General features: G+C 46.1%; 2 protein-coding genes and 2 pseudogenes across 7 annotated transcripts in view; 1 reads left to right on the forward strand and 3 right to left on the reverse strand.

Annotated features, from left to right (window-relative positions):
* Nucleotides 1-15,544, forward strand: part of TMEM71 (transmembrane protein 71) — a 198,132-nt gene that overhangs the window by 2,844 nt on the left and 179,744 nt on the right. For 3 of the 4 annotated variants that reach the window (XR_014159589.1, XM_081874742.1, XM_081874744.1), the window contains exon 2: nt 14,773-14,836. Coding sequence is in view for 3 of the 4 variants with exons in the window: in XM_081874742.1 (XP_081730868.1) it covers nt 14,773-14,836 (64 nt within the window). In the remaining variant the exon portion in view is untranslated. The remainder of the gene's footprint in view (nt 1-14,772; nt 14,837-15,544) is intronic. The other variant, XM_081874743.1, reaches the window with a different exon arrangement.
* Nucleotides 1,414-2,847, reverse strand: LOC309348925 (phospholipid scramblase 1 pseudogene; annotated as a pseudogene). The gene has a single exon. The product of its transcript is annotated as a phospholipid scramblase 1 pseudogene (transcript).
* Nucleotides 4,652-13,456, reverse strand: LOC309348878 (phospholipid scramblase 2 pseudogene; annotated as a pseudogene). The gene is made up of 2 exons (XR_014161727.1): nt 13,216-13,456; nt 4,652-5,874 (listed from the first exon to the last, which is right to left on the reverse strand). The product of XR_014161727.1 is annotated as a phospholipid scramblase 2 pseudogene (transcript).
* On the reverse strand, nt 11,971-13,240 carry LOC309348938 (phospholipid scramblase 1-like). The gene is made up of 2 exons (XM_081874760.1): nt 13,001-13,240; nt 11,971-12,741 (listed from the first exon to the last, which is right to left on the reverse strand). Exons 1-2 carry the CDS (start codon nt 13,044-13,046, stop codon nt 12,008-12,010), a joined length of 780 nt encoding a protein of 259 aa, XP_081730886.1. The 5' UTR covers nt 13,047-13,240; the 3' UTR covers nt 11,971-12,007.

Below are 15,544 nucleotides of genomic sequence, written 5' to 3' on the forward strand. Positions count from 1 at the left end.
ACAGTGGTACCTTGGGTTAAGTACTTACTTCGTTCCGGAGGTCGGTTCTTAACCTGAAACTGCTTAACCTGAAGCACCACTTTAGCTAATGGGGCCTCCTGCTGCTGCCGGAGCCCAATTTCTGTTCTTATCCTGAAGCAAAGTTCTTAACCTGAAGCACTATTTCTGGGTTAGCGGAGTCTGTAACCTGAAGCGTATGTAACCTGAAGCATATGTAACCCGAGGTACCACTGTACTATCTATTACTATCAGGGCCGTCTTAAGCATATCCGGCGCCGTGGTGCAAAAATCCGTCTGGCACACCCACACCCCCGGCAACTCTAAAACAAGGGAGGGGGTGGTGGAAAACGTTCTCTGCTTCCCCCATCGCTCCGATCCCTGGCATGGTGGTGGAGATCAAGCAGGAAAAGGTGCTGGCGGACATGCTCTGCAGTGTCGGGGCACCCGAGAAGGCAGCCTAGGAAGGCTGTGTGCTGCCTTTTGCCAGGAAGCAGGAGGAGGACAACGACCGGGAGCAGAGCTGTCTTTAGAAGATGCAGAGGCTTGGGAGGGAAGCTGTGTGCAGCTTCCATCCTAATAATAATAATAATAATAATAATAATAATAATAATTTATTATTTGTACCCTGCCCATCTGGCTGGGTTTCCCCAGCTACTGTGGGCGGCTTCCAACAAAGGTTAAAAACACAATCCAAAGGTTGGGAAACACTGGTTTAGAGCATGGTGCTGATAATGCCAAGGTTGCAGGTTCAATCCCCATCTGGGACAGCTGCATATTCCTGCATTGCAGGGGGTTGGACTAGATGACCCTCAGGGTCCCTTCCAACTCTACCATTCTATGATTCTATGACCTTTTCGTAAACACTCCGCCTGCACAGGGGAGGGCTTCCTCATATATGTATACCTTTAGATGTATCAAAAATTATATAAGAATACATGTCAGTGTGCTATTAATTCTAGAGAACCTTCATAAGCAGATATATATGTGCCATAATTATTTTAAAAAATAAGTACAGTACTTTTAACCAGTGTTAGAAACTCAAGATATGTCAGCTAGGTGCTAAATGGCTCCTTAAACCAGGGTTGCCATTTTGGAGCCAGACACCTCAAAGGTCGTATTTTTTCAAGGTGACTTTTGGTTCCTAAAATTCATTCTGATTGTGCAGATAAAACATAGTGGATAGAATTCTACAGGATGTGTTGCTAGTGTGTGAAAACAGCCCAGATCCAAGAATCCCCAGGCATGAGCCGCCAGATTTTGGAGATGTAGGTCAATTGGTCGCAAGTGGCCGATAGCCAGGTGCAAAATGCACCCGGTGGCTGGCGAATTTCTAACGCTGCTTTTAACGAAATTATCTTTTACGGACAGGCTTAATGCCCTGTTTTGGCAAAGCAAAAGGAGAAGGAACGCGAGGGCTTTCTCCAAAGTATTTATAAGGCAGCAGCTAGACCTAACCCCAGACCCCCATTCGCTGGCCGCCTCCTCCTCCAGCTTCAAAGAACATGAAATCGACAAGGAAGGCAGCGCCAAGCATGACAGCTTTGATTTTAACATCAAGGTCCAACGGGAACTGGATCCCAAAGTTGTCAGTATCGGTGAAGAGCTCTTTCACAATGCCAGTCCAGTGCTTAGAAATCCTCCCGACAGCCGTCTGTTCATCCAGCGACAGCACCTCAAAATGAACATCTTCACAAAAGCTGCATGCTATGCAGGGCCCGGTGATTTTAAGGACATCCTCTTGGAGTTCATTTTGGATAGTGAACTTAGGCAAACAGGGATCCCACGTCTGCTTAATATACCCAACGGGCGTGCCTGGAGGGGCATGGACTTCAAGCTCTTGCAAGCAGCACGGAAAACAGCAGCTGGAGCACCGGAGAGGTCGCTGGAGCTCAATCACTTCCTGGCCCACGTTGTCCATGATTTTAATGGTAAATGGCCGATCCATTCCACAGCAGAGTCGCGTGCAGCAGTCGGTGTCTTCGGCTGCAAAGTAGATCCTTTGCCCCCAAGCGTTTTTCACTTCATACCTGTTGCTGGTTTCAAAGCCAATTATGATTTCCACAAGCTCAATCTTTTGCTGAATTATCATCTGATCAATCTGGCTTAAATATTCCAATCCCGGGGGGCAGTTGGGAGGCGGAATCGGAGCTGGCATCCACACAACGCCCTGAAGCGCCTGACCGTGAACAGGCTGAGCTCCTGGGGCATGTGGAACATATCCGTATGCTACCTGTGGTGTAGGGCCACGCTGGGGGGTTTGCTTTGGTGGCATTTCCGTGGGTCCGCATGAATCTGTTCTTTCTTGAGGAGCTAGGCCATGTTCTGAGGGTGCCTCTTTGCAGTTAGTGGGCTGCCCAAGGAGGAGGAGATTGTTTTGTGAAGGACGGTCATCCAGGTGGTCTGAGCCACCACCTGGAGGCTGAAATAATGCAGCCCATACAGAGTTTTAACCACATACTACACATCAGTGGGCCTATTGTTGAGTCACGATAGAGAAGACAATGGCAGCTGCAGCTATCAGTTCCGAAGCTGTACCCATGAGGCAGTGGTAAGGAATCTTTCCTTCTTTTTTTAAAGGGTCATTGAGCTCCACCACAAAAACCACTTCTGGGTTGGGCAGCCCCAACCAAGCCGGCCCAGTGATAAGATTCAAGAGTCCCGGTTGTTGCGTGCTCAAAGTCATCTCCTGTTGTGATGTGGCATGTATGTGTCCGTGTCCCTCAGATGAATCATGGCTACCTGCAGCAGAAAATTTAAACCTTAGGCATTCCAGTGTTTGGAGGGCAGGATACCTGGGGAGCAAAGTTTAGCCCTTTTGAAAAGGCAACAACATTTAATTCATTGCGTGATACCTTCAGGCAGCCTTCTCAATGAGGTTTCTGTTATGTACTGAGTTGAATAGGATCCAAAATGCAGCAGTCTGATTGGTCCTAGAACAATAGGATCCAGAATGCAGCAGTCTGATTGGTCCGCAGGAGCCACCCAATCCAACTCCAGGTGGAAGTGAATCCGCAACCTGATTGGCCTACAGGAGAATCCCAGAATTAGCCAATCACGTGGGGCCCACTGTGTAAATAATGTATATAAAGTGGACTTTTCGGGGGAACTTCCGTTCCTCACTACTATGAGCTGAATAAAGAGCATGAAATCCACACTCGACTCTGAGTATATTTCAGTTTCCTGCTTGCTTTTGTTCCTCCCTCTTCCTCTTCTCAGTCAAACCCACTCTCACCTTTCTCCTCCAGGCTCCGTTTTGTATTCAGATTCCTCTCCTCTGTCGCTCCCTCCATTCCACACTTGGCTTGTATTCCTCCATCTCCCTCTATTTCTTTGGCTCTGTGTCCTCTTCTGATAACTCCAGGCGATCCTGTCACCATTTTCTGTCCATGGCTCCCTAGTCTCATGACACTGCTCTCCACTGCTGCAAGCCAACTTCTGGGTTGGGCTGCAACATCCTGACTCTTGCCACAGAGATAGAAAAAAAATCTACCATACCCACTAGAGTCTGCTTCTGCTCCAGACTCTCATGGGTACTAGCAACCAATGCTACATATTTTTGAAGGGGAAGATATATTCTTAGAAATAAAGCTTTGGGCAGGTAACATGAAAGGGGGCCCAGATGTGGCCCAGAGGCTGTGGGAGTTACCTACCCCAGCTGTATGGGAAAGACAGACAGTTTAGATAGGGATCTTCCATAGGTGAGTGTAGGGGGCATGCCAGAAAACCAAAATATGCAGCTGCTGTCACACAATTTTGCTGCTTCAGAGGAGTTTGGACCCGGAGCTACTTACTAATGGGTCTTTTGTTAAGTGGTGGCAGTTGTCATTGCCAACAGGAGACAGTGGCCAGGAAAGACTTGCAAAGCAGTTCCTGCCTTGCCGAAGAAGTCCTGCAAAAATTCCTTTATTGTTTCCATTTTATCCCGATTGGAAGCCAGATTAAACATTACACCGCAGTCCAATACTGTTGCCCGTTGAAGACCTGAAGGAAAATAAGCCAGGCTCAGCCACTGTGAGCTTTTAAAAATAAGTGATTGAACTCTATGACCTAGGAGAGTATGTACCATTGTGAAGGTGACTCGAGTTGTTCATCTGCTTCCATTATGGCAGAGGCAGGAAAACCCTCTGGTTATATGTGGATATACAGCACTGTAGCCTCTGTGGCAATTTATGGTGAAAGAGAGAGAGAGAAATCCAGGTTGAGACTGAGAGGCACAGGGTGATAATAGATTCAGTGAATTGTAGAGTTGGAAGGGACTGTGAGGTCCATTGAGTCCAACCCAGGCAATGTGGGAATCTCTTCTAGATCGTACATGACAGGTGGCCATCCAACCTGTGCTTAAACTATCTGAACCATCAAGACAGTTCTTCCTAATGTTTAGTCAGAATCATCTCCTTTCTTGTAACTTGAATTCATTGGTTCAGGTCCTACCCTCCTGAACTTCCCCAATGGCCACTGAAATAGAAGAGGCACCCACACTCTCACCAAGCCCAACACTTCCCAGACACATATTGAACACACAGTGGCACTCCACACACAGCCAGCTAGTCAATAATAACCATACAGAAATACTAATAGATCTGACAATTGATACCAAGGGACATCAGACTAGGAGGTACCTTCGGCATAAATATGCCAGGTGTGACTCATACACAGAAAAATACATACATTTAATTGGTTTTTTTAAAAAAATGTTTCCATTTCAATGCATTATGAATTCTAGAGCAGCACCCATAAATTGGAATGTCCCACCACGATAGGTGCAAGAGCTGCAGCTGCAATTCAAAAATAAGTAGCTTTAACAAGAAGCCCTCTTATTCACCAACTTAACGCTCCATTTTAGCAAAGGAAAAGTAGAAGTCGCAACACGAGGGCATTTCTTCAAAGCAGCTTCCAGGTCTATTGTCAGACCCCCATTCTCTGCTGCCCTCTTCCTGCGCATTCAAAAAACATGAAATCCATCAGGAAGCAGGCCCCCAGCAGGACAGCTTTCATTCTAACATCAAGGTCCAACGAGAACTTAATTCCAAAGTTGTCGGTATTGGGGAAGGCCTCTTCCAGAAAGCCAGTCCAGTGCTTAGAAATCCTTCCAACCTTGGTCTCCTCGTCCAACAACATCACCTCAAAGTTCATATCTTGACACAAGCTGCACAGTACACAGGGCCCGGTGATTTTAAGGACATCCTGATGGAGTTCATTTTGGATTGCAAATTTAGGCAGAAAGGGGTGCCATGTCTGCTTAATATACCCCACAGGGGTGCCTGGAGGGGCATGGACTTCAAGCTCTTGCAAGCACCACGGAAAACAGCAGCTGGAGCACCGGAGAGGTCGCTGGAGCTCAATTACTTCCTGGCCCACATGGTCCATGATTTTTACTGTAAATGGACATGCCGCTCCACAGCAGTTTCTCGCACAGCAGTCTGTTTCCTCAACAGCCAAGTATATCCTTTGCCCCCAACCATTTTTTATTTCGTATTTGTTGCAATTTTCAAAGCCTATTATTATTTTCAGAAGCTCGATCTGCTGGTGAACGACTATTTGATCCAAGAGACTTAAATATTCTAATCCGGGAGGACAGCTGAGATCTGGAATGGTTGCCCGCATCCAGGTTACAGCCTGGGGGATGCAAACATCACCCATTTTTAGCTTACAAGAAGATAGGGAAGATCCATAAACTCCAGGATAACCTTGCTTTATGCTCATCAGCTCTCCTGGATAAAGTAGCTCATCAGCGCTGTTCTGTACACCGTGTCCAGGCATTCTCACTGGTCTGGGGCCAGCTTTTCTAACTGCTGTGGGGAAATGTTTTTGTAGCGTTTTTGTGGGTCTGTGTTCATCTCTTTCTTTGGGAGCCATGCCAGGCTCTCAATGTGCCTCTTCACCGTACTGGGCTCTAGTAGATGCCCAAGGCTGTGGGACTTACTTACTTATTTATTTTGCAACAGAGGACCATTCAAAGGATGTGAGTCTCCAACCAGGAGGCTGGAATGATACTAAGTTGAACTAAGTTCTAAACATCCATGGACCTATTGTTGAGTCACAGTGGGTGTGTGGACATTGAACTCCCCCAGAAGTCTTAGGGTTCTCCAGAACCACACCAGATATCACTGGGAAGCAGAGCGTGCAACATACCATCATCCCCTTCCCAAATCTGCCCCTTGGGGCCAACTTCAGATGGAGGGGTCTCTGTTATGTTCCAGTGTTTGTATATAATAACGTATGTACTGTACATTGATAGCAAATAAGGTGATATTGTAATACAGTGGTACCTTGGGTTACAGACGCTTCAGGTTACAGATGCTGCTAACCCAGAAATAGTACCTCGGGTAAAGAACTTTGCTTCAGGATGAGAACAGAAAACGCGCGGTGGCAGCGGGAGGCCCCATTAGCTAAAGTGGTACCTCAGGTTCAGAACAGTTTCAGGTTAAGAACAGACCTCCAGAACAAATTAAGTTCTTAACCAGAGGTACCCCTGCAGTGGTAAGTAAATAACAGAATTAAGGTAATGTTAGATAGGGAAGGGGAGAGAGTGAGCTGGAATGGAGGACTGGCTAAGAATCTGAATGAGAGGGAGGAGACAGTTGAGAGTCAGTTGGAAGTTTAGCCAGTTGGGATATGAAGCAAAGTTGGCTAGAAGAGTGTAGGATCAGCAGTAATACAGCTACTGCTACACTGGAAATAAAGCAACAAATAAGATACAGGGGTGTTAGCTACCATAATGCTTATGTACACAAAGTCATCATCATCTTCTTATATATGAATTTATACCCCACCTGACAGAGACTCTAGGGTGCTTATGTGGGTTAAACCACAGAGCCTAGGACTTGCCGATCAGAAGGTCGGTGGTTCGAATCCCCACGGCGGAGTGAGCTCCCGTTGCTCGGTCCCTGCTCCTGCCAACCTAGCAGTTTGAAAGCATGTCAAAGTGCAAGTAGATAAACAGGTACCGCTCCGGCGGGAAGGTAAACGGCATTTCCATGCGCTGCTCTGGTTCACCAGAAGCAGCTGTTGGGATTCGTAGGATACTGAATAAGTCTGCAGCCTTCAACAGGCTGATGCAATACTCTGTGAAGTGCTGGGTCAGAGTGACTCAGCAGGAGTGTGATTAATGTGATTGGCTATCACCTGTTTTAAAAAGGAAAGCCTGCTCAACAGTGTGGTGTGGTTCTGCTGTGGTGTGGTGATGCTGTGTGGAGAGTATTCGTTTGCCTTAAGGAGCAGGTACTCTGTATGGACTGTTTTTGTAAATACCTGTATATAGCTCACATTAAAAAGACTGCACTGGGAAAAACCTGGTACTCTGAGCGTTTCTGCTGAAAGCGCCGCGAGGAATTTCGCGACAGGGTTATGGGCCCAGCACGCTTCCGCTGCGCAAGAGTACAGGTGGCAGTTATCTAGCCGTGGGTGCTGGAGGTGAGCTGCAGGAATGGAGCAGTCCAGAAGTGGCGTGTTGCTGGAGAAGCTGACGGCCACGAACTACAGCATCTGGTCGGTCCGCATGCAACATTTCCTCAAGCGTGAGGGCCTGTGGAAAGTGGTGGAAGAGCCACCGCAGCCCCCTGAGGAGGATGAAAAGGATGAGAAAGCTTTGGCTACGATCATCCTTGGAGTGGACGACAGCCAGCTAGTCTACGTAGCTGATAAGGTGACAGCAAGTGAGGCGGGGAATGCACTCAAGGCAGTCCATGTGCGAGAGACAGCTGGCTCACTGATAACACTGACCAGGAGACTGTACCGGTGTCGGAAGAAACTGGGGGACTCCCTGGTGAACCACCTAAAATTCCTAACAGGCTGTTTCCAGGAGCTAGCCTTAAGAGGGAGGCCTGTGGGAGAAGAGGACAAAGTCTTTATAGTCCTGAGTTCCCTTGACGACAGCTATGATATGCTGGTCAATTCCCTCGAGTCTGTAGAGACTGATAAGCTGACTCTGGAATACGTTACCGGACGGTTGTATGCAGAGGAGGACAGGCGTGCAGAGCGAAAGATGACCTCAGCCCAGCTGTTGGAGCATCCCAGAGGGAACAACAGCAGGGAAGACCAGATGTGTCAGGAGCCGGAGAAACAGCCAGGAGGAGCTGCTGCAGACCAGCCGGTGGTCAACAAAGTAAAAAGGTGTTTTTGCTGCAAGTGCAGTGGACATCTGCTGCGGGACTGCCTGAGAAAACAACAAAAACAGCAGAAGCACAGGAGGCAGCAGAGAGAGTCTACCGCTTGGGTGTCTGCAGATGGTCACGAAAATGAAGAGCTGTGGGTTCTGGACAGTGGAGTTTCTCAAACCTTTTGTAAAAGAAAAGGATTGCTAACTGATGCTAGGCCTCAAACAAAAAAACATGTAAGTCTTGCTACGGGCCAGAAAGCTAATTGGTTTGTGAGGGGGAGGTTGTGTTCCCACAACTGGGACACACATTCAGGAATGTGTTGTGTGTGCCTAGTTTGCAAAACAATCTCCTGAGCATTCCTGACTTGGCAAAAGCAGGCTTTGAAGTAAACTTTGTGGGAGATCAGTGCCAGATAAAGCAAAATGGGGCAGTATTGGCAAATGCTAACCTTAGAACTAATATGTATGTACTGCAGTGTGAGTCTAAGGTTGCTAATGTGCAAAATGTCCCAACCCATGATATGTGTATTCATCTCCTGCACAGGCCACTGGCTCATGCTAGCTATAAGGTGCTAAACAAAACATTGGAGTTGTGTGGGGGAATGAAAAACATTAAAAGTTGTGATAATTACTTAGACTGTAATATCTGCAAGGAGGTTAAAAGCAGGGCTTGCCCAGTAGCAAGAGCAAGCCAGAGAGAAACCAAAAAACCACTGGAGTTGATTCATGCTGATGTAACTGGTCCTTTTCCACCAAGTGTCTCCCATAACAAGTACTGTTTGTTCCTAGTGGATGACTATTCTAGATTTGGCTGGGTCTATCCATTAAAGCAAAAGTCTGACGTTGCCCAAACTTTGAAGTTCTGGGTAAGAAGGGTAGAAAGGCAACTTGGTGAAAAGGTGTGCTCTATTCAGACAGACAGGGGAGGAGAGTTTATGGCAAGCTCCCTAAGAAACTGGTTCCCAAGGGATTAAACATAGACTTACCAATGTGGCAACGCCTCAGGAGAACGGAGTAGCAGAGCGTAGGGGAGGTGTCTTGCAGACACAAATGAAAGCATTGTTAGCAGATGCAAATCTTCCAATTAAATACTGGGCTGAGAGTATTAAGACTGCGAATTATATTGGGAATCGCTTGTGGTCAAGGGTACTAGATGACATACCCTATAAGATTCTCTATAACAAAAGTCCCAGTTTGCAACATTTGAGAATCTTTGGGACAAAGGCATGGGTTGACATACTGTAAAGAACCGAAGAAAAGGTGGGAAAAGGGCACAGCAGTTGCTATTTCTTGGGTATGAAAGTGGTACGAAAGCCTACAGGTTTGAAGATGATAAAAATCTTTTGAGTTATAGTCAATCAGCCAGCTTTAATGAGCAAAGAAATTGGCCCAAGATACATGCAAACCTGCTGCCAGAAAAAGTTTTACTGCCGAGCGTACCTGATTGAAACAAAGCTAAGAATTGGCAGCTCTCCCAGAGAAACTGAAAGGGAGGAGGTAAAGGTTGAGCATTTTTCTCCAGCTGCTAGCATGGAGCAAGGGGGAAGAGAGAGTGCAACAGGGATAGGAGGAGGTAAATCTCCAGAATCAATCCACCCCAAAAGCAGTCCTGAAGGTAGCCCAGGGGGTGAGATTAATGAACCAAGGAGGTCTGCAAGAAGTAATAAAGGTCAACCTCCAGCCCGTTATGGGTTCCCAGCCACCATAAACCAGGTTTGTGTAACTGAGCCAGAAAACTTTGAAGAAGTGCAAGATTTACATACTCTAGAGAAAGAGGCGTGGTTAAAGGCAATGCAGGCAGAGTATAACTCTCTGCTAAACAACAATGTGTTTGTACCTACAGAATTGCCTGAAGGTAAAAAGCCCATAAGCTGTAAGTGGGTTTTTAAAGTGAAAAAGCTGGCTGATGGAATTGTCAGAGGAAAGCCAGGTTGGTTGCAAGGGGCTTTACACAAAGAAAAATGATACATTGTGATGAAGTGTTTGCCCCAACAGCAAAGGCTGAAACAGTAAAATCAGTTTTAGCAATGGCAAGTCTGAGAGGGTTAAAAGTTAATCATTTTGATGTTGCCTCAGCATATTTAAATGCTCCTATTGACGCCGAGGTGTATTTACAGTAAATACCAGGTTATGAGCTGGAAAAAGACAGCATGGTGTTAAAACTGCAAAGGGCACTATACGGTTTACACCAAAGTGCACGTCTGGCATGAATGCATAGACACAACTTTGAAAAAGATGGGATTCAAACAAAGCCTGGCTGATTCCTGTTTATATTCAGCAATGGTGCAAGGAAGTGTTTGTTATTTACTTTTGTATGTTGACGATATCTGTCTAATAACAACTGCACAAAAGCAAGTGTCTTGGTTTATAAACAGCCTAGGTAACAAATACAAACTGAAGTATTTGGGAGAGATTCAGAATTACTTAGGAGTAGAGGTTCAGAGAAATGAAGAGGGCGTCTACTCTCTGAGTCAGAAGGAAAAAATCAAAAAGTTACTGAAGACATATGGAATGGAGAGGGCAAATGAGGTTGACACTCCCATAACTACCCAGTACAAAAATGAACCAGAAGGGCAAAAATGTGAGAATGCAACAGCGTTTCATTCTCTGTTGGGTTCTCTGTTATATTTAAGTTGTTGGACAAGACCCGACATAACATTGGCAGTGCACATGTTAAGCCAAAGAAGTGCAGACCCGGCTCAGAGAGATTGGGTAGCACTTAAAAGAATCCTAAGGTATCTGAAAGGCACAAAAGATTACAAACTGGTGCTGGATACAGGATATGATCAGCAAGTGTATGCATACGCTGATGCCAGTTGGGGGGACAGAGAAAATGGAAAGTCTACCACTGGATATGCCATATATATTGGAAATGCCCTGGTTCAGTGGAAATCCCAGAAACAAACATTGGTTGCCACAAGTACTTGTGAAGCAGAGTACTCAGCCATAAGCGAATGTGTGTCACAAATAGAGTGGTTTGCTTGTCTAACAAAAGAACTTGGAATACCTTCTGAAATGCCAATCACTGTGCTAAGTGACTACATGGCTGCACAACAGCTTGCTAACCAACATAACTTTAAGAGCAAAAGTAAACATATAGCTATAAGATACGGAAATGTGAAAAATGCTTTGGAAAGAAATGTGTTAAAGGTACAGCACTGTAACACAAAATGTAATGTGGCAGATTTGTATACAAGATGTTTGGATGCTCCTAAATTTCGAGACTTAAGAGAATTATTAGGTCTCAAGCCATTGACTTAAGGAGGAGTGTTGGGATTCGTAGGATACTGAATAAGTCTGCAGGCTTCAACAGACTGATGCAATACTCTGTGAAGTGCTGGGTCAGAGTGACTCAGCAGGAGTGTGATTAATGTGATTGGCTATCACCTGTTTTAAAAAGGAAAGCCTGCTCAACAGTGTGGTGTGGTTCTGCTGTGGTGTGGTGATGCTGTGTGGAGAGTATTCGTTTGCCTTAAGGAGCAGGTACTCTGTACGGACTGTTTTTGTAAATACCTGTATATAGCTCACATTAAAAAGACTGCACTGGGAAAAACCTGGTACTCTGAGCGTTTCTGCTGAAAGCGCCGCGAGGAATTTCGCGGCAGCGGCTTAGTCATGCTGGCCAGATGACCTGGAAGCTGTACACCGGCTCCCTCGGCCAATAAAGCGAGATGAGCGCCACAACCCCAGGGTCGGTCACGACTGGACCTAATGGTCAGGGGTCCCTTTACCTTTAAGAAAATTCTGCCTCTATAAATGCAAGAGCTTCAGCAGCAATACAAAAAAATCCCTGGTTTCAACAAACAAAAAAACCCTCTTGTGAGCAGGCTTAAGACTCCATCTAAGCAAAGCAAAAACAGAAGAAACCAGAGGACTTTCTCCAAGGCATTTATAAGGCGGTAGCCTGGCCTAACCCCAGACGCTCATTCGCTGCCGGCCTCCTCCCGCGGATTCAAAAAACATGAAATCCACCAGGAAGCAGGCCCCCAGCAGGACAGCTTTCATTCTAACATCAAGGTCCAATGGGAACTGGACTCCAAAGTTGTCAGTATCGGTGAAGAGCTCTTTCACAATGCCAGTCCAGTGCTTAGAAATCCTCCCGACAGCCGTCTGTTCATCCAGTGACAGCACCTCAAAATTAATATCTTGGCACAAGCTGCACACTATACAGGGCCCGGTGATTTTAAGGACATCCTGATGGAGTTCATTTTGGATAGTGAATTTAGGCAGAAAGGGGTGCCACGTCTGCTTAATATACCCAACGGGTGTGCCTGGAGGGGCATGGACTTCAAGCTCTTGCAAGCAGCAAGGGTACAAGCAGCTGGAGCATCGCAGAGGTCGCTGGAGCTCAATCACTTCCTGGCCCACGTTGTCTGTGATTTTAATTGTAAATGGCCGCAATGTTCCACAGCAGTTTCGTGTGCAGCAGTCGGTGTCCTCAATCGCCGAGTAAACCATTTGCCCCCAAGCGTTTTTTACTTCATACTTGTTGCTGGTTTCAAAGCCAGTGATGATTTCCAGAAGCTCAATCTGTTGATGAATAATCATTTGATCAACCTGGCTTAAATATTCCAATCCTGGGGGGCAGTTGGGAAGTGGAGGTGGAGCTGGCATCCAAGTTATAGGACGTGCATATCTTTGACCTGAAGAGAAGAAGAGTTTGGATTTGATATCCCACTTTATCACTACCCAAAGGAGTCTCAAAGCGGCCAACATTCTCCTTTCCCTTCCTCCCCCACAACAAACACTCTGTGAGGTGAGTGGGGCTGAGAGACTCAAAAGAAGTTTGACTAGCCCAAGGTCACCCAGCAGCTGCATGTGGAGGAGCGGGGAATCGAACCCGGTTCACCAGATTACGAGTCCACCGCTTTTAACCACTACACCACACTGGCTCTCACTGACCTGGGGGAGCTCCATAAGCTCCTTGAGGACGCTGGGGTGTGTTCATTAGCGGTCCCGGTTAATGTGGCCCAGGGGCTTGTTGACTGTCCCATCCTACATTGCCTGTAGTGTAGGACCAGCTTTTCTATGAGCTTGTGGGGGAATTGTCTTGGTGGCATTTCTGTGAGTCTGTCAACATCTGTTTCATTGGCAGCTGTGTTGTTCTCTCAGTGGACTGTTTCGCTGTTACTGGGCTCAGGTTGCTGCTAAGAAAAGGGGGAATGGTTTTTTGAAGGAGGACGATTCAGATGATGTGAGCCTCCACCTGCAGACTGAAATGGTATAACCCATACACAAGTTGAACTAAGCATCCATGGGCCTGTTGTTGAGTCACAATGGTTGCAACTGTCATTGTCCTCTGTCGATCCTTAAGCTGGACCTATGAGGCAGCACCAAGGAACTCCCCCCCCCCTCACACACACACAAATGTTTGCATTCATTATAAACATCAAGTAAACAAATAAAGCACTTGAATGAAACACTGCATGTCAAATTAAGGGTACCTGATTTCCCTCAGGCTTGCAAATGAATAACTGATTTCCCTCTGGCTAGCATGACTACAACCATTAATCAGTAAACACTGTGTAAATGTTTGCAAAGTAATAATTTAGCACCGTAGTGTGAATCAACAATGCAATCCATCAGGTGATTTGCCCATAACATGACTGTTAATCTACATTTGGCATTGCTAATTAAACTGTTTGGGTTTTGCAGAAAGCAAACCCCACTGGCATAGGAAAGAAGTAGCTGAAAAAATCACAACTTATTGCAAATGGAAGCTGGAGATGTATATGTGTGTGTGCGTGCGTGTGTGTGCATTATGCCTATGGATTATGTAACACCACTCGTGCAAATTGGGTTTTACAGAGTAGAAAAGAGAGGCTGAACTATAACATGATACCCATTAATTTGCAAATAATTTTGTGGGTCATCTTGGACCAGAAACTATTTAGGTTGCATTGCACACTTTTATACCATCCAACAAACTTATTCTATGGAACCGGTCCATGGACCCTCTTCCAGGTGCTCCTGCTTTTGGAGGTTAGGTGGATAACTACTAGAGAAAGACCTTCTCTGTGGTGGCACCCAAATTACCCACAAGAAGCTGCCTTATATTATGTCAGACCATTGGTCCATCTGGCTCAGTATCCTCCATTGGTTCAACTGGCAAGTCACCAGAACCCACTACTAGATTGCAACTTGTTCTAAGGTGAGGCACAGCAGTAGAACTGCCACCTTGCAAATATACGGTAGTAATAATGATGATGATGATGATGTTTTGGCTAAAGGTGGGGCCCAGATATGAAAAGGTTGAAGACTCTGTTGAAGACAGTGACTCTCCAGATTTTCCAATAGGTCTCCCTTTCCAGCTCTACCTGGAGATGGCAAGGATTGAACCTGGGACTTCCGGTAGATGGAGCATGGCCCTACCTGTATCTACCTAACACCTCCTTTGTCATTTTTTAGGCACAAGCCATCCCTACCTTGCTCTGGATGGCTGTTGGAGTACAATCCTAAACATGCCTACTCAATTAGAAGTGACCTTCATTGAATTGACCTTGCCTTGTGAATGGTACATGCCTGGTCCTTCCATCTAAATGAGAGAGGGAGATAGATAACACATATATTTCATGTGCATAATATGTGTGAAAGGATATATGCTTCAGCTATGCATCTTGTCCCTGAGGAACAAATCATAACTCACCATTCTGCTTATCTGCTCTCTGCTTTAGCAGGTTCTCCACTGCTTGAAAAGGAGCCCAGGAAGAAGGTGACATCAGAACTCATCACACCCAGGTTACTTATACATTTTTATATCGCCAGTCTACAACAGTACTAGAGATGGTATGCTAAATGCACATGTTGCCCGTCCTTATTTTCCCTGGGCCAAATCAAATGTCGCAATCTCCTGCCCATGGCTGCTACCAAAAAGCCATTTCCTATGCTCGTCACTGACATGTTGTGGGGGGTGGGATGTAATGTTTAAATGTATGCATTAGGAAAAGTAATGTTTCACTCATGCATATGCCAGCGCTATGCATGGATAACATATACTACAGGGCAAAAAAGCTGTCTTTTGCAGTAGTGGAGCCTGAGCTTTGCAACTTCCTCCCACAAAGATCCACCTGTTGCTGTTTAGTTGTTTAGTCGTGTCTGACTCTTCGTGACCCCATGGACCAGAGCACGCCAGGCACTCCTGTCTTCCACTGCCTCCCGCAGTTTGGTCAAACTCAAGCTGGTAGCTTCGAGAACACTGTCCAACCATCTCATCCTCTGTCGTCCCCTTCTCCTTGTGCCTTTCCCAACATCAGGGTCTTTTCCAGGGAGTCTTCTCTTCTCTTGAGGTGGCCAAAATACTGGAACCTCAGCTTCAGGATCTGTCCTTCCAGTGAGCACTCAGGGCTGATTTCCTTAGGAATGGAGAGGTTTGACCTTCTTGCAGTCCATGGGACTCTCAAGAGTCTCCTCCAGCACCATAATTCAAAAGCATCTATTCTTTGACGA

Source organism: Podarcis erhardii (assembly GCF_964252035.2).
Source record: "Podarcis erhardii genome assembly, chromosome: 8".
Lineage (NCBI taxonomy): Eukaryota > Metazoa > Chordata > Lepidosauria > Squamata > Lacertidae > Podarcis > Podarcis erhardii.

What these genes read in the sequence shown, in the direction of transcription:
- LOC309348938 (XM_081874760.1), bottom strand. Translation starts at nt 13,046, where the DNA reads ATGAACACACCCCAGCGTCCTCAAGGAGCTTATGGAGCTCCCCCAG. An exon ending in AGCTTATGGAGCTCCCCCAG is followed by an intron (nt 12,742 to 13,000) that starts GTCAGTGAGAGC and finishes TCTTCTCTTCAG; the next exon opens with GTCAAAGATATGCACGTCCT.